This window comes from Plecotus auritus, assembly GCF_963455305.1.
Source record: "Plecotus auritus genome assembly, chromosome: 2".
NCBI classification, from domain to species: Eukaryota; Metazoa; Chordata; class Mammalia; order Chiroptera; family Vespertilionidae; genus Plecotus; species Plecotus auritus.
Genome location: NC_137771.1, coordinates 30,287,601 through 30,311,165, shown reverse-complemented (window position 1 = coordinate 30,311,165; position 23,565 = coordinate 30,287,601). Strand labels below are relative to the sequence as shown.

Genomic DNA, 23,565 nt, shown 5'->3' with positions numbered 1-23,565 from the left:
AGTGTTTTTACATACATTACAAGAGGCTTAGGGTCGAGCTTTACCTCTGCCACTGAAGCTGTGTGACATTGGGAAGTCCCTTAGCTTCTCTGGGCCTGGCTCCTCAACTGAAAAGTAGCGCTAATACCCCTTGCCCTGTCTGGTTCATGGCGGTATTTACAGAGATCAAACAATGGGCGGGGAGTGCTTTTGGAAAACACAATGTGCTTGAAAACTGTGGCCAGTGAGATCTGTGTTCCCAAAGACACCCTCCTGGCAGGGTCTCCCCTTTGTGCCCTCGTCCCGGGTGTGGGTGCACTGACTGTGGCCAAAGACCTACTGCCACGACTGTCTGGCAGAGCCTGGCAGAGAGTGGGCTCTGAGTAGGTCTGTGCTGATCGTGACCGGTTGGCTTGAGGATGGCATGTTTTTGCTTCCCTCCTAGTGGAACGCTGGCGCCCTTCCCCGGGTCCTCTCCCGCCGACAGTCAGGAGGGTCTGACTCAGTTGGTTGCCATCCAGCACATTCTCTGCAGCCACCACCTGAAAACTGGAGCTGGTCTTACTGCCCCCAACTCAGTCTGACTTCCCTGCCGAACCACAGGCTTGGAATGGAGAGGACTTGCCCCAGGCCCCACAGCTAGAAAGTGGTGCAGCAGCAATGCCTGTACCCCCCCTCGTTCCCCCTCTCCCCTCAAGCCATCCTGCCTGCCCAGCCAGGTCAGGCGCCTTGACTCCGGATCCCCGAATGCCCTGCATATTTCCACTCACAGCACTTGGTGTGTTGTTTGCCTCCTTCAGAGGACTGAGGACGGTGCAAACCTCATGGCCCTATTACCAGCTCATTGCTGTGCCCCACGTCTAACCAACTCACAACAGCCGTGAGCACAGGCTCTCTCAATGCCTGTGCTGAGAGCTCTGCCAACTGCTGGGTGCCAGAGACCACAGTCCGCGTTCACATCTTCCATGTTTGCTGAGCTGCCTCCACCCCCTCTAGTGTTTGCACGTCACGCTCTTCATCTGGAGCAAACTTGCATGGCCGACATGCCTTTGCGTGTGCATCACAAACACAGATGAAGCAATCGCAGCCGCATCTCGCCCGGACCCTGCCGTCATTTGGCTTTTCGTGATTTACTGAGTCTGCTGTCTCCATGTGGTTAGCATCCGTTGAAATGGTAAAGGTTATCTGCCTTGATGTAGACGCTTCTGGAAGACCAGAATCAGGCAGGTATAGTTTTCTGTAATATTGGGAATTTACTATGTGCTAAGTATTGTGCCAACTGCCTTATGAGCATTCCCTTGTGAACATTCTTTTTTTTTCTTTTTTAATATATTTTATTGATTTTCTACAGAGAGGAAGGGAGAGGGATAGAGAGTTAGAAACATCGATGAGAGAGAAACATCGATCAGCTGCCTCCTGCACACTCCCCACTGGGGATGTGCCCGCAGCCAAGGTACATGCCCTTGACGGGAATCAAACCTGGGACCCTTCAGTCCACAGGCCGACGCTCTATCCACTGAGCCAAACCAGTCAGGGCTAAACATTCTTTTAAAAAATATATATTTTTATTGATTTCAGAGAGGAAGGGAAAGGGAGTGAGAGATAGAAACATCCATGATGAGAGACAATCATTGATTGGCTGCCTCCTGCACGCCCCACACTGGGGATCGAGCCCACAACCTGGGCATGTGCCCTGACCTGGGAATTGAATCGTGACCTTCTGGTTCATAGGTCGACACTCAACCACTGAGCCATGCTGGCGGGGATTCTCACAAGCACTCTCGAACATCCTGGGAGGTCAGCACTGCAAGCCCAGGGGCCTGGGGAGGAAGCGCACTAGAAGGTCACGCAGCTCCAAGTGGTGGAGGGAGTCTTGCCCACTCAGCACGTGGTGAAGCTCATGTTCTTCCCACTAATGTGGCCCTCTCTCCTCAGGGCGAGCAACTCACTAGACAGGCCATGGGACTACAGGAACAGAGGCCATCCCTACAGGATCACTCACAGGAGCGTACTCACACGGTGCTTGTCTCCCAGCTTAACAATGCAACCGTTCCTTCTCTCCGCATGTCCCTCCAGCTCAGCTCTTTGGCCCCACGGAGAGCCAGACTCCTGAGAAGAGCCCTTTATACCCACCTTCCCTTCTCACTTGAACTCACTCCAGCCCGTCCTTCTCCACACTACCTCCCCAATACATCTCTTGCCCCTGATCTCCATATCGCCAGATCAAAGTGGGTTCTCCGCCTCGGAGGCGGCTCAGCCTCTCAGCAGCACGTGACAGCAGTTCCCTCCTCCTGAACCTCTCTCATCGGCTTGTCCCTCTCGGGTCCTCTGCTCCTGTCTCTGTTGGCTCCCAGTGTCTGAAGCCCCTGACACCTCCAGCCAGGCTCAGTCTTCTGACTCTCTCTACACTGACCTCAGTCTCCTGGCTTTGAACGCCATCCAGACGCTGATGATGTCTCCGTCATGCAGCCTCCTGCTGTCCCTGAACTCAACTCAAATACAACCAATTCTCTATTTGGTATTTCCACTTGGATACCTAATGGGCTCCTCAAACTTCAGCATACCGTGTGCAAAACCAAACTTTACATCACCCTCCCTCCTGCAGCCCTAGGCTGGAATCCTTCTCAATGCTCCTTTTCCTCAGCCATCCAATCCATCAGCCACTCCTGCTGGCTCTAGGTGAGATCCAGAACCTGAGCTTTTTCACTGCTTCACCCCATCCACACCAGCTTCACCTCCTCCGGGGCCACTGTAGCAGGGCTGCTCTCCTCTCTCCACCCTCCCCCACAGCCCATTCTCCACACACATTCTTCCCTGAGGCCTTTAAAGTAAGTCCACGCCATCACTCCTCTGCTCAAAACCCTCCAAGGGCTCAGGTCTCACAGTCAAGGCCCAAGCGCTTGCGAAGGCCAACAAGGCCCTGAGATTCCGACTTCATGCTGCCCTCCTTCTCGCCCACTCTGTGCTGTCACGGTGCCTCCTGGCTGTTCCTCCCTCCTCAGGGCCCGAGTGCTTTCTTCTCTATCTCAAAGGATCACACACACACACACACACACACACACACACACACACACACACACACTTCTTACCTGTCTGCCTACTAAAAGATAAGCAGAGGGCAGGGACTTGTTTGGTTTGCTACCATATTCCCAGGACTGTAAGCCCAGGTTACTGTTGATTGGCACTGGGCTCTGTTCAATCAACAACCACTGGCTGAGTGAATAAATGAGCACCGAGTGCAGGCTCCCAAACTCACTGCCCCGCAGCATCTCCAGCCCAGGAGGAGGATGGACCGTGCCAGAGGGGCTGAGTCTCCAGTTCCTCTCCTTCTCTGTCTCCTGAGGTGTGTGTTGTCCTGCAACCGGAGGCCCTGCGGTACGGGACTGAGGCCAGGCAGCACAGCAGGACCCACATGGGGCCAGCGTGCCCCAGCACTGCTGACCACTGCTCCTTGCAGAGCAGGATTAATGATAATCCCTGCCATTCATCCAGCGCATTCCAGCTCACCAAGTGCTGCCGTACCTGGTACTGCATCTGGGCCACACAACTGCCCCCGCTGGGCAGAGTGGGGACCGAGGTTCCCGTGGTAAGACACAATCCGAGGTCCCCAAGGTTAAGTTCTGGCCTGAGCTGCACAGGAAGTGGCTAAGCAGGGTACTGGGCCTGGCCTCTTCCCACTGTACCTGTGTCCTGCCCAGAGCAATTTTTACCCAGTGAGACCTCGGGCAGGTGGGCATGTTTCTGTTCTCTGAACAAACTACTGAATAAAAAAACACGAATCATTTATTCTTTGGTTGTCTACACAGACACTTAAATACTGTATCACTGTCACGCGGCTGCCTGAGCAGGCACCCCATGGTGGCTCTGAGCCTGCGTCCTGAGTCCTCGGCCACGTTGAGGGTAGCAGGCCATCCTGCCATGTCCACTCCAAGAGCAGTAGCACCGTGCGGGCGGCTGTGAGCAGGGTCCTTTCGCTGGGCAGCAGATGTAAGTGCCCACTGCTCTGTGGCCCCCAGCGGCCAGCCAGTCCAGGCCGTAGGCCACAGTTTCCCACGGCGGGTCTCATCCCCAGTCCACGGTGAGCTGGACACGGTCAGAGCTCATCCTTGTGCCCTGACTCACTGCTGGAGACAGACTCCTCTGCAGTTTGGGGGGGGCCCTGCTGCGCTTCCTGGGGCTGCTCCTGGGGGAGGTCCATCTCTTCTGGGCTGAAGAGCATCTTGACCAGGTCATCGGCCTGTACCCTGTCCTGCAAGGACAAACCCCTGCTACTCAGGGAGGCCTTTGGACCAGGTACTCACCACCGCTCAGGGGCTACTTCCTCAGTGGCCTCTGAGCTCATCTCCTTCCCAACAGGTCCTGCTCTCTGGGCAAAGCCGGCTGAGGTGGTGCGCAAAGAGGAACCAAGAACCAGGGTCATCGCCCATCGTCCCCCTCCCTGGAGCCCCAGTACAAGTAGGGAAGAGGGCCAGGGAGGATGAGGCAGTGACCAGGATGACACAGTGCACCTTCCATGTCTAAGCCATCGGCAAGGGGACTGGGAGAGGTGGAAGCAGAACAGGGCCCTTCCAGGGCATAGCAGCATCAGCTGCCCTCACCCGCTCGCTGTGTCTAGCGTCCAAAGTGAACCACAGGGCGATGGCACAGCGCTGCCCCCTGGTGACGGCCTTCACTCCGTGTGGGTTTTCGGTGCCCGAGGAAAACCCCACGGCCCTTCCGCACTGGGGCTGCACCTCTGCCTGAAGGGCACAAAGGGGAACACAGGACAGACTGTGACCTGCCTTCAGAAGGGACATGGGGTCATTAGCGTCCACGCGTGAGGGTGGCTCCTCAGCCCAGCTTCCCGAAGACCAGGCTGAAGAGCAAAGGTGACCAGAGGAGCGACCAGCACAGCAAAGCCCCTGGTTGGGGGAGGGGAGCGCTGCCACTAGAAGACCAGGTGGCCGTTCTGCCCTGCACTCTGAGGGTTTCTGTCTCTTAAGAATGGGGACCAGGACACACTCACTGTTACGGTCTTGGCATCCAGTTCAGTGAAATAAAAGTTTCCTCCATCGAAGTCTCCATTTAGGTAAAGAATGGCACTGGGAAAGGCAGAGAGAATCTCAACACAGACTTTTCCTCCTCCCGCTCCCCAGACAACCCACAGGTCCAGTGCCTTCATCTCCAAGTGCTCTCAACCAGCAGCTAGACGGGCCTTTCAGAGGAAGAAAGCCTTCTAGAGCCTTCTTTGAAGCCTCACAAATGACTCCAATCTTCCCATCCCTACCTCCTTGCCCCAGAGAATCCACCATGCCCTTCTCTGGGGGACTTCTGCACCAAGTCCACTCTTCCTGTCCTCATCACACTACACTGTAAAGATTTCCTTGTTGTCTGGCTTCCTACCCAGAGGGTCTGGGGACATGGGATTGGACTCTGGGAACAGCCGCTCCCAAACCTGTGTGTATGTGTAACTGTTGGGGGAGGGGGCAAAGAGCAGGGCACTGGGGGGCTCAGAGGGCGAGCTGGCACCTGTAGTCCCGGAAGGTGTAGGCAGGGGGCTCCTTGATGCACTCGAGAGCCTCGGCGTTCAGGATGCAGTTGTCCACGTGGACCGGGTGGCTGCTGTCCTTCCTCTCAGCCTGTGTCTCTGGGACCCAAGTAACACGTTAGTGCTGAGTGCCTCAGGAGATATCACAGCTCTCCCGTTGGCATTGGGGGGATGGGGGGTGGGCGGAGTGCTTCCCAAAATGAGTCTGGGAATACCCAGTGAACAAGCAGGTCTCCAGCTGAGCTGTATCAGCCCACGGGTCAGGACAGAATCACATGAGTGTCCAATACCATCATTGAGAATCACTGGCCTAACCAAACTCTTGTAGTTCCCCATAATTTGGCTTCTGGGGACCTCACCAGCCTGATCTGATTGCTCCCCCTTAACCTCACTCTACAGAATGGCAGCTTTCTTAGTTCCCCCAACTGCCGGGTTGCTCAATGCTCCTTTGCACATCCTGTTCTCTCTGGCTGGAACAACCCTGTGCACTCCACTACTGCTATTCATCCTGCACAACTATCCCCTCCTCCAGAAAGCCCACCTGACTGCCCAGGTAGAATGACTGTAACTGCCTCGGCTGTTATCACACTAGGTTGCCACTTATTTGGTTACGTCCTCAGCATCCAGTCAGGGCCTGGGCCTGGCATGTGCTTAGCGAAGGATGCAGGGTGAAGGAAGCCCACCTTCGATGGCAGTGCGGCACACCAGGTGGGAGTAGGAGAAGTAGAGGGGGGTGTCCAGGCGGAAGTAGGACTCCATGACACGCCGCATTTTCTCCGTCACGTTGTAGTACAGGTGGGCACTCTGCAGAGGAACTTTCCCTTCCTGTCCCAGCTGCCAAGGAGACCAGTGGTCAGCTGCCCTGAACGCCCCTTTTGGGCCAACAGGGACCCAAGGCCCCAGGCTCCTCATCCCTATATCAAAGGTGCAGTCTCTCTGCTTCCCACACACAACACCCCAACGTCTTCTGCTTTCCCTCGCCCTCATACTTCTCTTTAAGAATAATCTGTGCACGTCACGCACAAGTGCGGGCCCTTGGAGTCAGCTGTTCTTCAGAAAGCACTCACAGCTTTGGATATTGGTCTTATCTTGCTTGCCTCATTTTATTACTCTTGGTCTAACAGCCAAAATTCCAAAGTGAAACTCACTCAGCTTAATTTACCCTTTCTCCATGGCAGCTGGAATGTGGCCAGGCAGACATCTTTAACTTTTTCTACCACCATCCCCAGTTCCTGCCCCAAACCTGGCTTCCCCTTCCCCTCCCCTCACTCTAGAACACTGAGCACTGACTCTACCTTGAGGGCTTTGAAGACAGTGATGCCATAGAACTTTTCGTTGGGGGTGTGTGGGGAGGTTTGGCCCCGGTAGCCATCACCTGATGTTGCTGCTGCCTACAAGCCCAAAAACAGGTGGAGTCAGCCAGGGCAGTTGACCACCTCTTCTCAGGCCCCAGCCTCGGGGGCACTGAGTAAGGGAAGCTGGGCTCTGGGGAGAAGGTGTGGTCACCGGTCCCTCACGTTGGTCAGCCTCTGCAGCTCCCGGCACTCATCATCAGAGATCATGCCATCCATCACTACCCGCTGGGAGCCATTCAGGACTTTGGAGTTCATGGTGAGATGGATGCCTTCATAGAGCAGGGGGCCACCTGCAAAGCAATGACAAGACTAAATCCAGCAGCCACTCTGTCCAGAGACTCCATCGGATACTGCTTCCCTGTCAAGAACAGAAATTCTAGTTGTTTCCTGTTCACCAGAGAAATCTCCCATTTGGTCACTTCCAAAGGTAGGGTGGTCCAAAGGAGAGAAGTTGGAGCTGGAAGACAGGAGATCCAAGTCCTGGTCCTAGCTCTACTCCTGACCAGCTGCTGGCTCTTTAGGCCTTTACATTCCTAAAACGAGCTCCTGAATCAGGAAGAACTGGGTTTGACTCCTGCATTAATGAGCTGTGTGACACTGGCAAGTTACTTAACCTCCCTGAGTCTTAATTTTCTCATCCGTAAAGTGGCATCTACCTCATGTGATATCTGTTTGATATAAATAAAAATACAAATTAAATCCTTAGCATAATACTTGGCACAAAGTATATGCTCCAAAGTTTAGCTACCATCATCATCATTCATTTAATATGAGGATCTTACAATCTGCCCAACCCACCTCCTGGGGAGTGAAGAGAATCAAGACAAATACCACTGAAAGCACTTAGAAAACAAAGGAAATCCGGACACATTCTTTTCACATGCCAGTCTTGTTAAACTAATCACTTTTCGTAGAGCAAAGGTCAATGCTTCTCCTATTTCTCAGTAGTCTCTCTGTGCTGGGAACATATTAGAGACTCAATCCAACTCCATCTATTTACTGAGACTGCAGTGTGCTAGGCAAGGCAAGGGCTTAACTCCTGAAGATAGCACCTGTTTCAACAATTACACAAATAACCAGCATAAGACAGACCTTGTGAAAATACAAAGAATTTCAACAGAAAGAGGGAGGGGGTCCCAATTCGCCAGGGGAGGCTTTGCAGGGTGTATCTGAGATGCCTCGCAGGCAGAGATGAAAGGAAGTAACTTAGGAGGGATGGGCATGAACAAAGATTTGTGGGCAAAGAGGACTCCAGGAACAGGAGCAGTCCAGGTGGGAGGGGAGAAGAACATATAGTTAAAGGGCAGAATCCCTGTGTTTGGAAGACTGATCTGACCCTGGTGTGGAAAAAGGTAAGGACAGACAGGAAGATGGAAGACAAGGGCAGACAGGCGGTGCTGGGCCTGAAGCAGGTTGCGGCAGTGGGAAAAGAAAAAGGCTGGGCTGAGAGGAGAAACAGAGCAGAGTCATGGGTAGGCCTTCCTGGAGGACTGGAGGGGATGGCCTCGGGGGGAAGGAGAGGAGAACCAGAGGACACCTGCAGCTTTTGAGGCGTGGTGACAGGATGCATGGTAGACTTTGGGAGAAAACAGTTTGGAAGTAGTGAAACAGGGTAAGTTTTGCCCTATGAATACTTCCTAGTGTCACTGTGACAAGAGTACTTTCTTTCACAAAAGACAGTTCTCAGTGCCCTTCCCTGATGGAAGTCCTGTTAGGAGGGACACCGAGGCAAGGTGAGGCCTGGCCCATGATGGCTTAGATCCTGAGGCTGGCTCACCGCGAGCTTGGTGCATCCGGGGCACATCCTGCTAGTGCGGGGCAGCTGCCTTGCTGCCTCCATGACAGCTGCAGGGCCCTGAGCTCTGTCCTCTCACCTTCCCGGGTCAGCCTGCTCACATCCAGCGACTCCTTGGTCTTCTCTTCCACAAGCGTCTCAATCTCCTTCATCAGGTTTCCAATCTCCTGGGAGATGCGGGCGGCTGTTTCCCGTTCTGACCTGTGAGCACAGCTGCTCTGAGGACTGGATTCTGGGTCTGGCCTCAGCTCCCACCCCAACTTCCCAGATTGGACCTGCCCACCCCTTGCCAGGAGTTCACATCTGCCTGGGCTCAGAAGCCTCAGTGCTTCATCAGACCGATCCAAGCATGCAGTTCTTCAAGGTCCTCACTTCTGTTTCTCTTGTAATCTCTTGGGAATCACCTCTTCTGGAGTCCATGAGTCCTAAGGACAGGTCAGGAAAAATGAACAGTGTAGGGTGACCTACTTAAGCTTCCAGGTCTTGATGCATAGAACAGGGTCTACAGGAGAAGCCTCCTTATCACCTTTGTGGTCCCAGGAGATGAACTCTAGTCACCTCTGGCTAGCTGCCCAGAATTCCCCTTTGTCGTTTTCTGTCTCTCATCCATGGGTTTCAAGATCCCATGTTTGGCTCACTCCCTGGAGTCACACAGCACACCACTTACCCCCATCCCTTCCCCCCTCACACTCCCCCATCTCCCCAGCTCCTGTGCCCCGGCTCACCGGATCAATAAAGGGAATTCCAAAAACATCATAAGCAAAGAAAAGCAGTTCTTTCTCCAGCAGGCTTCGCTGTCGGTACTCCTGGGCGCTCTGAAAAACAAAGTAGAAGAAAGTCCTGGAACTTGACCCTGTCCATTAACTCTCGGGGTGCCCCCGGGCTTTCTACACGTCACTCCCACGGCGAACCGAGGCTCCTCTCCATTACTAGTGTGTCAGTTCCCCAGTCTGCGACCAAGTCTCACTGCTGTGCTCACAGGCTCCTCCTGCATGGCTCAGGAAGAACCTCTGAGGGCGGCATAACCAGGCTTCCCTTGAAGGGCAAAAGCCCTCTTCCCCCCCGAAACCTCTATTAATCTCCAAGACAGAAAATCTGATGATTCTCTGGAGATGTGAAAATGCTTCTCAAAGGAGAGTTCCTTCTTGATTTATGCAGCTTAGAGCTCAGAAAGGAAACCTCAGGAAGTGAATAACTTGACTGTTACTTCCTGCATCCTTATAGCCACCTCTGAGATCGATACTACTATCCTCATTCTACAGATGAAGACACCGAGAAGCAGAGGGGATAGACTATTTATTTTAGGGGACACTTTAGGAAATGGTAGAGCAGGGACGTGCATTCAAACCTTGGTCTTTCCAATCCTAAAGCCCATGTGCTTTTCATTACACCACTGCCTCCCCTCAGACTCGGGACAGACCATGCCCCTCCCTGGAGATGGGCAGCTGCAGCAAGAGCAGCGGGTCTGGCATCTGGCCTTCCCACAAGTGCTCACAGTAGGGCTTACCCAGGGCAGGGAGACTAAGTACCTTCCGGGTCACATCTTTCCCTAGGTGCCCTGCTAGTCTCCAAGCAGCGGAAGGAAGGAAAAGAAAAAGAAGACATCGTCAGTTGAAATAAAAGATGAGGGCAGTAAGGAAAATGTTAATGGTGTCAATGAGTCCTATACCATCTACTACTATATTTACCCAAGAAGATAGATGGGAATTTCCTCCTGCAGAATTTAAGTGATTGGCTTCCTTTATCAAGTGCTAGACACCAGCTAGATATGTTATCTTATCTAACCCTCCCAATAGTTGTCTGAGGCTGCTAAGGAGCAGATCCCCCTTCCACCATTTATTCATTCCACACCAATCTACTGTGTCAGGAACTGAGCCAGCACTGGGATAAAACAAGAAGACAGATTTCGGTCAGCACTACCAGCCATTCGCCACTGTGCAAGTTAACTCATCTCTTGGTGCCTACATGTCCTCATCTCTAAAAGGGAAAGAACAGTGCCTACCTCACAAGGTGGCGGTGATGATTAAGTGAGATGATGGGTGTAAGGCACCCAGCACAGTGCTTGGATCAACAAATGCTCGTCACCTTCTTCCCAGAAGGGGAGTTCTAGTTAAAAATGGTAGTTTGACCATATGAGCTTATTTTCCTCTCTACCCCAGACTCACTAATATGACCATAAAAGAAAGGAAAAAAAAAAAAAAGGAAGACAGAGACTAGAAGTGCCATCTCAAATCCAGATGGTCACCATCTAGTGGCCAAAGAGGACAACTGCAAGGTAACCCTCTCCTGTGGGAGGGGATGGCCAGAGAAGGACTATTTATATTGGAGATCTCAGGGTTCCAAAGCTAGGAGGAACCTTGGTATTTTTCTTCAGGGTAGGCTGGTGACCCCACCCTCACTGAATTATTTGAGAATCAAAGGAAATAAAAGCCGTGAAAGAATTTTGTAAGCTGTAAGATGCCGCACGCATTTGAAAGGTGGCGATTTTCAATAGTGAGCGCCACAACAACCAGAATGGGAAGGCTGTTGCTACCACATCATCTACTTCCTTCTCCCAGTGACCAGAGGAAACATGAGCTACCCGGCTGGAGTCCCGGCAGAGGAAAGCATCCCGTGTGTCCCTGAGTTAGGTGGACAGCACCGTGCATGTGTCTCCCAAGCTGGAACTTGCTGCTTAATTAGATAGGAAGAGGAGGGAGGAGTGAAAACACCCCCACATTCTGCCACCTAGTCAGTTCCCCTCTTGTAGCCACTGCCTCACTCAGGCCTCTTGACTCCCCTCTGCACCCCCACAATAGCTTCCAGCTGGTCTCCTGCTTCCAGCACCTTCCCATTCTGAGTCATTCACCGTCACATCCTGTCAGGCTACCGCTTAAAACCACTATCTCATGGAATAGAGTCCAAGGTCCTGGTCGGGCACTCAAGACCCCTTAAAATCTGACCCTCCCCAGCCTCATCTCTGGTAATTCTCCATTACCACCTTTCATTAATATGGGACAACTGTCCATGTTGTTTGCACATGCTGCTCTCTGTCCAAAAGGATCTTTCCTGCCTCATTCACTGATTGTTTTTTTAAAAATATATTTTTTTATTGATTTCAGAGAGGAAGGGAGAGGGAGAAAAAGATAGAAACATCAATGATGGGAGAGAATCATTGATTGGCTGCCTCTTGCATGCCCCCTACTGGGGATTGAGCCTGAAACCCAGGCAAGTGCCCTTGACTGGAATCGAACCCGGGACCTTTCAGTCAGCAGGCCGATGCTCTATCCAGTGAACCAAACCAGCCAGAGCTCACTGACTGAGTTTTTTGTTATTATTTATTATTATTATTATTATTATTTTTATTTTTAAAATATATTTTTATTGATTTCAGAGAGGAAGGGAGAGGGAGAGATAGAAACATCAATTATGAGAGAGAATCATTGATCTGCTGCCACCTGCATGCCCCCTACTGGGGATTGAGCCTGAAACCCCAGCATGTGCCCTTAACTAGAATTGAACCCGGGACCCTTCAGTTTGCAGGCTGACGCTCTATCCACTGAGCCCAACCAGCCAGGGCTTACTGACTGAGTTTTTTAAAACCAAATGTCAACAGCACTTTTGTGAAGCATTCTCTGACTCATCAGCTGACTGCTTTTCCTCCCTGCTTCCACTAGAGCTTGTACTCACTATCTACTATTATATGCACTAGAGTTCTACAAATTTTGGATTACATGTCTTTCTGTACCATCAATGCCCTAAGGTGTGTTTCAGATGGCACTGAAAAAAACATGAGAACAATACATTTATAACTAAAAGAACTCCAGAGTATCAACAGCCATGAAAAGAAACATCAGTCTCCCTCCCACCCCTAACCTGTAGGCCCATGCCTCAGGGGTAATCCTGATGAACAGTTTTTTATCTGTCTGTACAGAAAGATTACAATTTAAAATTTAAAGCATATATATGTATTTTAAAAAGACAAATAGGATTTAATATATTTATTTATTTTAGATATTTAATTTTATTTATATTTTTTAATTTAATAAATCTTTATTGTTCAGATTATTACAATTGTTTCTCCTCCCCCCCCCCATAGCTCTCCTCCACCCGGTTCCCACCCCACCCTCTGCCCTTACCTACCCCCCACTGTCTCATCCATAGGTGTACGATTTTTGTCCAGTCTCTTCCTGCACCCCCCACACCCCTTTCCCCTGAGAATTGTCAGTCCACTCCCTTTCTATGCCCCTAATTCTATTATATTCACCAGTTTAATTTGTTCCTCAGATTTTTAATTCACTTGATTTTTAGGTTCACTTGTTGATAGATATGTATTTGTTGTTTATAATTTTTATCTTTACTTTTTTCTTCTTCCTCTTCTTAAAGAATACCTTTCAGCTTTCATATAATACTGGTTTGGTGGTGATGAACTCCTTTAGCTTTTTCTTATCTGTGAAGCTCTTTATCTGACCTTCCATTCTGAATGATAACTTTGCTGGGTAGAGTAATCTTGGTTGTAGGTTCTTGCTTTTCATCACTTTGAATATTTCTTGCCACTCCCGTCTGGCCTGCATAGTTTCTGTTGAGAAATCAGCTGACAGTCGTATGGGTGCTCCCTTGTAGGTAACTAACTGGTTTTCTCTTGCTGCTTTTAATATTCTCTCTTTGTCTTTTGCTCTTGGCATTTTAATTATGATGTGTCTTGGTGTGGTCCTCTTTGGATTCCTTTTGTTTGGGGTTCTCTGCACTTCCTGGACTTGAAAGTCTATTTTTTTCACCAGGTAGGGGAAGTTTTCGGTCATTATTTCTTCAAATAGGTTTTCAGTATCTTGCTCTCTGTCTTCTTCTGGCACACCCATAATTCTGATGTTGGTACGCTTGAAGTTGTCCCAGAGGCTCCTTACACTATCTTCAAGTTTTTGGATTCTTTTTTCTTTTTGCTTTTCCGGTTGAGTGTTTTTTGCTTCTTTGTATTTCAAATCTTTGACTTGATTCTTGCGTTCCTCTAGTCTGCTGTTGGGTCTCTGTATAATTTTTTTTTTTAAATATATTTTATTGACTTTTTACAGAGAGGAAGGGAGAGGGAGAGTTAGAAATATCGATGAGAGAGAAACATCGATCAGCTGCCTCCTGCACACCCCCTACTGGGGATGTGCCCGCAACCAAGGCACATGCCCTTGGCCGGAATCGAACCCGGGACCCGTGAGTCCCCAGGCCGACGCTCTATTCCCTGAGCCAAACCGGTTAGGGCTCTGTATAATATTTTTTATTTCAGTCAGTGTAGGTTTAATTTCTAGTTGGTCCTTTTTCATATCCTCAAGGGTCTCGCTAAATTTATTGGCCTTTTCTAGGATATTCTTGAAAAGCCTTATAACCGTGGTTTTGAATTCTATATCCAGTCATTTGTTTTCCTCCATTTCTTTCGTTTGTGATCTGTTTCTTTGCCTCTGCATTTTCGCTGCTTTCCTGAGTTGGTAGAGTAGCTTTGTGTGCTAGGTGACCTATATGGCCCAGTGGGTCGGCCTCCCCAGTTAACCTGAGGTGGACACTCTTGGTGCACCCCTTTGTGGACTGTGTGTACAGCCTTGTTGTAGTTAAGTCTTGATTGTTGTTGGTATCACTGGGAGGAATAGACCTCCAGGCCAGTTGGCTGTGAGGATCAGCTGTGTCTACGCTGGGAGAAGTTCGGTGCTGGAGACAGCCTTATAGGATTAGACTTGCAAAATTGCAAAAGCCTCTGTGCTCAGCTTGGATGGGGCGGAGTCTCAGGACGGAGCAGACAGTCTTGGCTTCCTGTCAGCCCTGCCCTTGCGTGCGCGCCTCCAGACCTCTGCCTTCCTCGACTCCCCTGAGTTTCTGCCTGACAGTCCAGATTCCCCCTGTAAGAGCATGGGTCCCCAGGGGCTCGCCTGGAACTGGAGTTCAGTGCAGTTGGAACTAGGGTTCAGTGCAGTCAGGAGCTTCCGACTCCCTTCCGCTAGGGAATGCCTGCGGCGACCTCCGCATTCAGCTTTCTCTGCAAGCGCACCTCCAGACCTGCCACGGCTCCCCCGGGTCTCCGAGTCTCCATGTGCCTTTCTCTCTACCTGACAGTCCAGACTCCCCCTGTATGAGCCTGGGTCCACGGGGTTTCGCCCGGAACTGGGTTTCAGTGCAGTTGGAACTAGGGTTCAGTGCAGTTGGGGGCTTCCTTCCCCCTCCCGCCGGAGAAAGTCAGCCAGGCACTCAGTCGCCCTTCTTCTCTGCACGCGTCTCCATACCTCAGCCCTTTGCCGCTCCTCTGATTCTCCGTGAGCTTTCCTCTTTCCTTCTAGTTGTAGAATTTCCACTCAGCCAGCCTTCCTGTGGTTCTGAATGATGTCCGTTCTGTCTTTTAGTTGTAGTTTTGAAATTGTTGTGCGAGGCAGCAGTTTAGGTGCTTACCTATGCCGCCATCTTGGTTTCTCTCCTAATTTTTTTTTTCCTTTACTTAAAATCATATGGAGACAATTTCATATTGGTGCACAGCAATCTGCTCATGCAATACAATAGTCTTGTAGGTCACTGAATGAGTGTATCATAATTTATTTAATAAGTCTCCAAATTAATGGTAGTTAGCCTGCTTCCAGCTTTTGCATTTAGCAGGAATGTTCTGGTGCACATCTGTGCATATTTAGCTTTGTATGCCTGTTCAGTACAACTGCACGGTAAATCTCTGCAGTCCCATTGCCGGTTAAATGAACAGTCCAATTTACAGTCCCACCAACAGCGCAGGAGTGTGTCTGCTTTCTCACCCCCTATATTTCTCCAATATATTTGCTGTATAAATAACTGAGTGGCCTCTAGAGTAACTGTAGCTATTTACTCTTTTTTGACAAAGTGAAAAACTGGTCCAAAGTTACAGCCATTTTTACACACACTGTAGACAGTGTGGGAGAGGCCAGCAGGACACAGGTGATTGAAAGCCACGGTGATAAGACACCCGTTTCAGGAGGTGGCTGAGTTTGGAGGTGAAGAAACCGGCCACCTGCTCCAGGTGTTCCAGCACAACACCGCCGTGATGCTACCCGTCCACACAATATTTTGTACACACTTTTCAGCTCACTATCTCATTTGACCCTCATACTCATTCTGTGTTGAAGACAGAGCAAGAGCCGTAATCCCATTTTATAGAGGGAGAAACAGATGCAGAGGGGTAATGCAGAGTGCCTAAGATCTTCATGATGTGCTGAAGATCACGTGGCTAGTAAGTGGAGGAGCGAGGATCTGAGTACAGACTAGTGACTTCAAATCCACCTAATTGGCCCTAGCTGGTTTGGCTCAGTGGATAGAGCACTGGCCAGTGGACTGAAGGGTTCCAGGTTCGATTCCGGTCAAGGGCACATGCCTGGGTTGTGAGCTCGATCCCCAGTGGGGGGCATGCAGGAGGCAGCCAATCAATGATTCTCATTATTGATGTTTCAATCTCTTTCTCCCTCTCCTTTCCTCTCTGAAATCAATAAAAATATATTAAAAAAAAACAACAACCATCTCACTGTTCTGGGTTCAAGAAGGAAAGGGTTCAGGTTCTGTGCAAGGCATATACACAAATATCAAGGTTTATAGTATCAAATTCAGTAATTTAAAAACAGCAAATTTTTCATGTTTTGAATTATAAATATAATACCCATTCACTGCAGGGAATTTAGAAAACATAAATAAGTGAAACACAAAAATCACCCATAATCTTACTACCCAGAAATAACCATTGCTAACATTTCAGTGCATTTCATTTTGGTCACTGCATTACATAGATTTTTCTCCTTGTTTTGGAGGGAGATAGAAAATAATGCCAAAAGAGGGAGAGTTCAGGCAATGGCAGAAAGAAGGGATGAGGAAGAAAATGGAGACAGAAAGCTTGTGAGTGAAAAAAAGAGAGCATGATGTTAAAAATGATAAATCTTGGCCAAGTGGTATCAAGTCTCAAAGTAAGGCGTGCCAAAAAGGGGAAAGGCGTACTGCTTTGCAGTTCTGCTTTTCTTTGACAACTCAGAGTACATGCATCTGGGCCCAGATCATGCTAATTAATTATGCTAGTTAGGGCTCCAGCAGCTTCTCCATGCTTTCTTTGCTCCCTTATTCTCTCAGTGACAAGCGCTCAGTGCACTCCCAGCTGCCCAGGCCCCCTGTCCCCACCGCGCATAAGCTGTGCCAGCTCTCCTCCTCCACCCCACTCTGCCCTCTGGTCTGGGTTCAGCTGAAACGTTTCTCACCTCTCGGGGGCCAATGGATCTGGCTTGCTCTTCTCCAAGCATGGCAGTATAGTAGGCCAGATTCTGGTTCATCACCTCATCATTGGGGAAGAAGAGGAGATAGGTCTTCGCACATTCAATAGCCTGTGTATAATTCCCAACTGCAAAGGGAAAGAAAAGTGGCTGAGAAAGGTCTAATTCTGGGTGCCAGGAACTACCAGTGTTCATTCTCAGCACAGATTTGGGGGGAGACATAGAAGAATAATATTGAAAGAAAAGAATTTGAATCCTCTGTGTGCCCACATTTGTAAAAAATTCACAAGTAATTCAAATGCTGGCCCCCAAATTAGACCAATTTCAGGAATATTCCTGTCTTCCTACCTTCTTTGCCCTTTTCAGAAGAGAGGGGAAGATTATAATAGCATATTGCCTCTTTGTTGGTATGGATTAGTTTATAGTTGAACTATAAACATCATATACTCATGAATATGCTGTAATGCTTAGCACATAATAGGAACTCAGTAAAGATCTGCTGACTTGTTTTTCTGGATATTGACACACACACACACGATCACACACCTGCCCCAGAGTATCAGTGCTATACAAGGGGGAGGGCTGAGAAATGTCCTGTGAGCTGGTTTAAATGTCCTATGAGCTGGTTGTCCTAGACTTGCTGTAACAATTCAGTTGCAAAATTAGATTATAAATGTCATAGAAGGGATGAGAGGGAGTCCTAGAGCCTCCCTCTCCCAGCTGGTATGGGCTTCCTTGGCTGTGGCTTGTGACAAGGCACCCAGGGGTCACCTGGCAGGGTGTCTTCCAGAGCCACAGAGAGAAGCCAAATGAGTTGAAGCACAGCAAATACAAGCCCTGCCTGCCTTGCTTCTGGCTTCTGATTTAAAAGCAGCAAAGAGGAAAGTTGGCCTTACTGTTATAGTAGGCAAACTGCAGATAATTATAATGCGACGGGAGGAAGTCTTCGAAGGGCTTCTCTCGACTTGGGTGGGAAGCCAGCTCCGTGACACAGTTCTGTTTGCAGCTGAGGACCTGGATGTAATGATCTGAAAAGAATCAAAGAGGAGGTGATTCTTCAGGTTTCAAATTCCAGTTAAGATGAACAAATTCAAGTGGAAGCAACTGTCAGTCAGATTCCCAGATTTAGGAGATTTAGAAATGAGATTGAAGATGCTGTGTGTGTGTTATCACGACACTGTCCTTGGAGCTGAGGTAGGGTTGAGGGCTGGGCTCTGAGCAGCGCACCTGTGATGGCCTGGAAGAGGTCAGCGTTGTACTCCAGGTAGTTGTAGCCGTCATAGTCGTAGGGTCCTTCGCAGAGGGCCCGGCACTCCTCCTCCGCCACAAAGTACTGCTGCAGCGCCGCCTCTAGGTGGGGCACGGCTTCCTGCGGTTGCTCCTCTGAGTAGAGTCGCACCCCCAGTCGGAACTGGTCCTACTGGGAGGAAGCAGTACTCAAATGCAGGCCAGATAGCCCTCTCTCCTCCCCTACCCCCCCATCTTGATGAGGATCCTCATTTCTTGCTCATCTCAGGTTATGAATGGAAAGGGTGACCGCCATATAATGAAGACCTTTTGTAAATGGTCTTGACTTCCTTCATTTGAAATTTAAAAGCATTTAACTAGATCTAGATGAAAGATGTGGGAGTTCATTGTCATTTGTTTCACTTTTCTGTTGGGCTAAAGTTTTCAAAATAAAAGTTTAATGAAAAAAACTGAATTCTTAAATGTTAGAATGTGGTCTGTGGCGATGACAGCAATCTTCCCAGCAGTGAGGGACTTGGGCACGGCAAGCAGCTGATTACAGACTCTGCTTTTGCTGTCTGTGGGACACAGCTCCCCATTCCTGTGGACAACAACCATTTTCAGTTGTCACAGAATCACTAAAAAAACAACCCCAGACCTGTGTATGGCTGTATAATGTACTAGGTGTGCGCAGTTTATTTTTAAAAGCAAAACCTACATAATAAAAAAAAAATTGTGACTAGTAGATTAAGACAATCTATGCATGATATGGACTATCATATAGCCATTAAAGTTGTGTTTTACAGGAAAATTTGAAGACATGAGAAAAGGCTCATGATACAATGTTAGTTCAAAAAGGATGATGAAAAACACATACAGAATATGACATCAAATTATGTTTTAAAATCACATACAGAAGACTTAAAATATAGGCCAAAATATCAACTACTGGTTTTCCTAAGGTGGCAGTATTATAAATGATTACTTTCTGTTTTATACTTTACTGCAATTTTCTAATGGTATACAACAAACATACATTACTTCTGCAATCAGAAAACAACCCTAGTAAGTATCACTGTAATAAAAAGAAAGAAGGAGACAAAGTTTTTCACCATATGAGGTTTGGCCTCAAGATCCTTGAAGTCAGCTTCCTTCACTCCAGACATGGTCTGGTAATAGTCTAGGTTCTGACGCATCTCCATGTGCTCAGGATTGCCCACGAAGAAGGTGTGCGCTGCTGCTACGGCTTTCTCCAACTTGTTTATCTAAGAATGAAGCACGAGAACATGTTTCTCACATCCAAACCCTGAAGGTCTGTGTCCACATGTGCAGTCCACAGTAAACAGGAAATAGCCTTCCTGAGCCTTCCGTTCAGTGTGCCCCCACCCCTGTCCGCCCCAGAAAAGACCTATGGCAGGAACTACATACCAGAGATTAGAAGCACAAGGCCCTGGGCAGATTTTCAGTTATTTTCCAAGTCAGGATTAGGGGCTCCCCAAATTACAGGAGGTAATGCTTCGACAGTGTAAACATTCTATTTTAAACAAAGGTCATATTGTAGAAGGAACACTATAGAAGACTGACTGCCCAAATAATGTATTCTCAAGATTTAGATGTACTGACTGAGCTAAAGAAAATCCAAGGCTTTAAGAATTTAAGTTTAGAGGAGAAAGAGCAGTTAACAATCAGACCACGTCTAAGAAAGAATGTGCTTAGAAAAAGTGTCTAGTTTGTTTGTTTTGTTAATCCTCACCTGAGGATATTTTTCCATTGATTTTTCTTTTCTTTTCTTTTCTTTTTTTTTTAAGAGAGAGAAGACAGAGAAACATCGATGTGAGAGAGAGAGGCACACACATCGATGTGAGAGAGACACGTCGACTGGTTGCCTCCAGCACGCCCTGATCAGGGGCCAGGGATCCAGCCTGCAACCTGCAACTGAGGCACGTGCCCTTGACCGGAATCAAACCCCGGGGTTTCATAGACCCTGCAGTTCAAGGACCAATGCTCTATCCATCCATGAGCCAAAATGCCCAGGGCAAAAAAGTGTGGTGGTTTTTTTTTGCATAAAATGACACATTCAAGGAAAAGAAGGGTGGTTGAAAAATACTAAGGTCCTCTACAACAAGCATGTCAAACTCGCAGCCCGCGGGCCCCATGCAGCCCACAACAAGTATTTTGGGGGTACAGCCAATATAATGGTATGTAAGAAACTTTTTAATAACAATTTTGTAACTTAATTTTTACAATATCCTGTTATACATAATCCTATATAATAAAAGGGTAATATGCAAATTGACCCTAATGGCGGATGACCAGGAACAATAGGTCACTACGACGCAGGAGCTGCCCCTTGGTGGTCAGTGCGCTCCCACAGGGGGAGCTCTGCTCAGCCACAAGCCAGGCTGACGGCTGTGAGCGCAGCAGTGGTGGTGGGAGCCTCTCCCGCCTCCTCCACAGTGCTAAGGATGTCTGACTGTGGCTTAGGCCCAATCCCCCAGGAAGCGGGCCTAAGCCGGCAGGTGGACATCCCTCGAGGGGTCTTGTACTGCGAGAGGGTGTAGGCTGGGCTGAGGGACTCCCCAAGTACAGAATTTTCATGTACCAGGCCTCTAGATATTAATAACGAACTACAATGTTTGCTAATGATTACTATAATCGTGTTGCATTCATTTCCCTTACGCACCTTATGCACAGGCACACCATTTCTCTCCAATAATACTAGCAGCGAATATTTTAGCAGCGATTTCCATGTCATTAGTCTTGTACTGACTTGTTTGGTGTGTGCAACAGGAAATATTTCGCTTTCGAAGAACAAGAAAAAAATAGGTTTATTTGTGTTACGTTTATTAATTTGTGCAGTTATTCAGTGTCTGGTAAGTTAATGTTCAAGAAAAATATTAATTTTTATTAAAATGTTCTATTATTTTATTACTCATTTATTTCGGCCCTTTGTATTCAACATGTCTCTATCAAAATAAACCTATGTTTCTATGAAAATTGAAGCTTTTGTTTTTTTGCAGCCCACATAAACTTAAACCTTGCTTATTTGGCCCATGTTAGCCTTTGAGTTTGACATGCTTGCTCTACAACATCCAGACATGGCATCTTCAGATTAAAAATCCAGGACTCATGAGGTTATACAAATATCTGAGGGGATGGAGGACAGGGATGTGCTACAGGCTAAAATAATGTCCACAGCAATGGACTCCAGCATATCAAAGTTACACAGGTTCATATGTAGAATCCAAACTAAATCACTGATGATTTAATGATTAACTAATGGGCAAGTGAATTAAAAAATGCAAAGTATTTAAAATAGAGCCTGTAACCCTAAAATAGCTGTAACCCCAGGTCAATAATCCCCATCTCTGGACCTCAGTTCCCTTAATTATAAAATCATAAATTCTCCTAAGTCCATTCCTTTTATGGATTTATTCTCTCTCCCATCTTTCAGCATTGCTCTTGCTTTCTCTGTCCTCCCCCATCTCCTCACTCCACCCCCAGCCCTTCAGTTTCCTTCTCTCATGTGAACAACTGCACTCATCTCCCAATGGTTCGCCACCACTTTCTCCTTCTTCCAAGGCTTATTCCACATGGCTTCCAGGATTAGCATTCTAAAACCCACTTCTGATGCTGGCTCCCTGAAGCCTACAGAATTCTCTTCCCAGTCTGGCCTCACTCTACCTGGAAGAGGGTGCTCTCCTCTAGCAATATCTAGAATCAGCTTCAAATGTCACCTCTTTTTTTCAAGTCTCTCTAATTTCTCTGAGACAAAGCTAGAGCTCCCTACTCTGTGCTCCCACAGCCCTATGTACATATCATTTTAGTAACCCTCATTATAGTGATTCTTAACACAAGACTAACAAAAAACCATAAAGTTAAGCATTTTAGTTTCTTGCACAAGAACTGGAACGTAGTAGGTATTCAATAAATTTCTGTCAAAGACTTTTAAAAAGTGCTGTTAAGTGGACATGACTAAAGATAGCCCAACTGTTTTGGTTTCAAACCCAGTACTCTTCTGAGTAATTAGGAGGAATGGAGCAGAACTGTACACAAAATATTTGTGGAGAGGTGGAAATCTGAGGTTCCAAAGGTTTTCTAAGTCTCTCTTTAGGTTGAATTGAAAGTCTATCAAACTATGGACATAACGGATATGAAGCACAGCTCCTTCTTTTTCACCGAATAAAATGGGGCTAATAAGTAGTACCTACCTTACAGGATGTTGCCAGGATCTGGGCAAATGAATTAATAAACGCAAAGTATTTAAAATAGTGCTGAAAGTATGTGCTGGCTATCATCATCATCATCATCATCATCATCATCATCATCATCATCAAGCAAGCCAGGAGCGCTCCAAATCCATGTATACTTGGACTTAAGGCACTCTGGAACTCCTAAAATTACTCATTTCTTTGGAAACCTGACAGCTAGCCAGAGGGTCCCCCACAGGGCGGGGCCAGACAGCCCCTACTGGCGACGTGGCAACCTCAGGTCTTGAGAGAAAGCCGTGGCACTCAAGGCAGCAGGAAAAGCATCACTGAAAAACGAACCGGAAGGAAGATAGTGCAGAAAGGTCCGGGCTTCTCACTCGGACAACTATAATGAAATCAGGATGAGAAACCCAAGCTGCCACTTTAGTTCCCTTTAGGAAGCCTGTCGGGGAAACACGGGCCAAGTTTTGGTTGATGGGTGCCCTAACCCTAGGCTGGACTCTGGGGCTACCATCTGATTATGCGAAGCGGGCTAGGCAGGTCTCCCAGCAGGGTCCTTTGCCCTCCCTGGGTCTGAGGAGAGCTCCCGGGCCGAGACCTCCTTCCTTCTCTGCGGATACTTCCCGGCCTCCCCTCCCCCCGCCAAGTTACCCCGGGTCGCCTTCAACTATGCCCAGAAAGACCCCAGCAGCGGACAGGTCTGCACCTTGAAGTAGGCGACCTGCAGATAGTTGTAGGGGCTCCGCTTGTGGAACTCCAACTCCAGCTCTTCGCTGAGCGAGTGGGCGCCCGGCGGTCCCAGGCAGCGGCGCAGACAGGCAGCGCGACGCAGCAGGCTCCCAAAGAAGCGCAGATCGTGCAGGGCAGCGCCCGAGGCCTGCGTCAGGCTCGGGGGCGATTCGGAGTCCAGCTCCCACGGGAAGTCGGCGGCACACCGGGTTCGGCAGCGCAGGCGGAGGGCGCGCAGGGCGGCCCGCGAGCGCAGCGCCCGCTCCATGCTCAGTACAACCCCTGGCCAATCCCCGCGCGCATAGGCCGCGGTCCCCTCGGCAAAGAGCAGATCCGGCGCCACCATGTCCCACTCTGCCTCGGATTCGGCATGGGCTCGGGAGGCAGCGGCGGCGACGGCCAACAGTGTGGTCAGCAGCTTCAACACGCGTGCCGCCATCACCTCCTCAGACCTAAACCAGATTGCTCGCTACCCGCCACGGAGACCCGAGTCCCACCCCCAGGCAGCCCCGCCCCGCCC

General features: G+C 48.9%; 1 protein-coding gene across 2 annotated transcripts; it reads right to left on the bottom strand.

The window, feature by feature from the left end:
- Positions 1-3,741: 3,741 nt before the first annotated feature.
- P3H1 (prolyl 3-hydroxylase 1) lies at positions 3,742-23,538 on the bottom strand. 2 transcript variants are annotated; one of them, XM_080654062.1, is made up of 15 exons: positions 23,023-23,538; positions 19,218-19,370; positions 18,106-18,295; positions 17,775-17,906; positions 16,867-17,006; positions 9,382-9,471; positions 9,029-9,081; positions 8,736-8,857; positions 7,024-7,151; positions 6,802-6,897; positions 6,190-6,340; positions 5,488-5,605; positions 4,985-5,060; positions 4,578-4,718; positions 3,742-4,228 (listed from the first exon to the last, which is right to left on the bottom strand). In XM_080654062.1, exons 1-15 carry the CDS (start codon positions 23,482-23,484, stop codon positions 4,073-4,075), a joined length of 2,208 nt encoding a protein of 735 aa, XP_080510188.1. In that variant the 5' UTR covers positions 23,485-23,538; the 3' UTR covers positions 3,742-4,072. The 2 variants fall into 2 exon arrangements, with proteins under 2 accessions (XP_080510188.1, XP_080510189.1); XM_080654063.1 differs by having other exon boundaries at positions 3,746-4,228; positions 8,736-8,881; positions 23,023-23,520.
- Between the last annotated feature and the right edge of the window lie 27 nt (positions 23,539-23,565).

Coding starts and splice junctions, on each gene's coding strand:
- P3H1 (XM_080654063.1), bottom strand. CDS start 23,484: ATGGCGGCACGCGTGTTGAAGCTGCTGACCACACTGTTGGCCGTCGCC. Junction 17,007..17,774: donor GCAGTTTGCCTACTATAACA/GTAAGGCCAACT, acceptor TTCCCTTTGCAG/TTGGGAATTATACACAGGCT. Junction 5,606..6,189: donor GTGCCGCACTGCCATCGAAG/GTGGGCTTCCTT, acceptor CTTGGGTCCCAG/AGACACAGGCTGAGAGGAAG.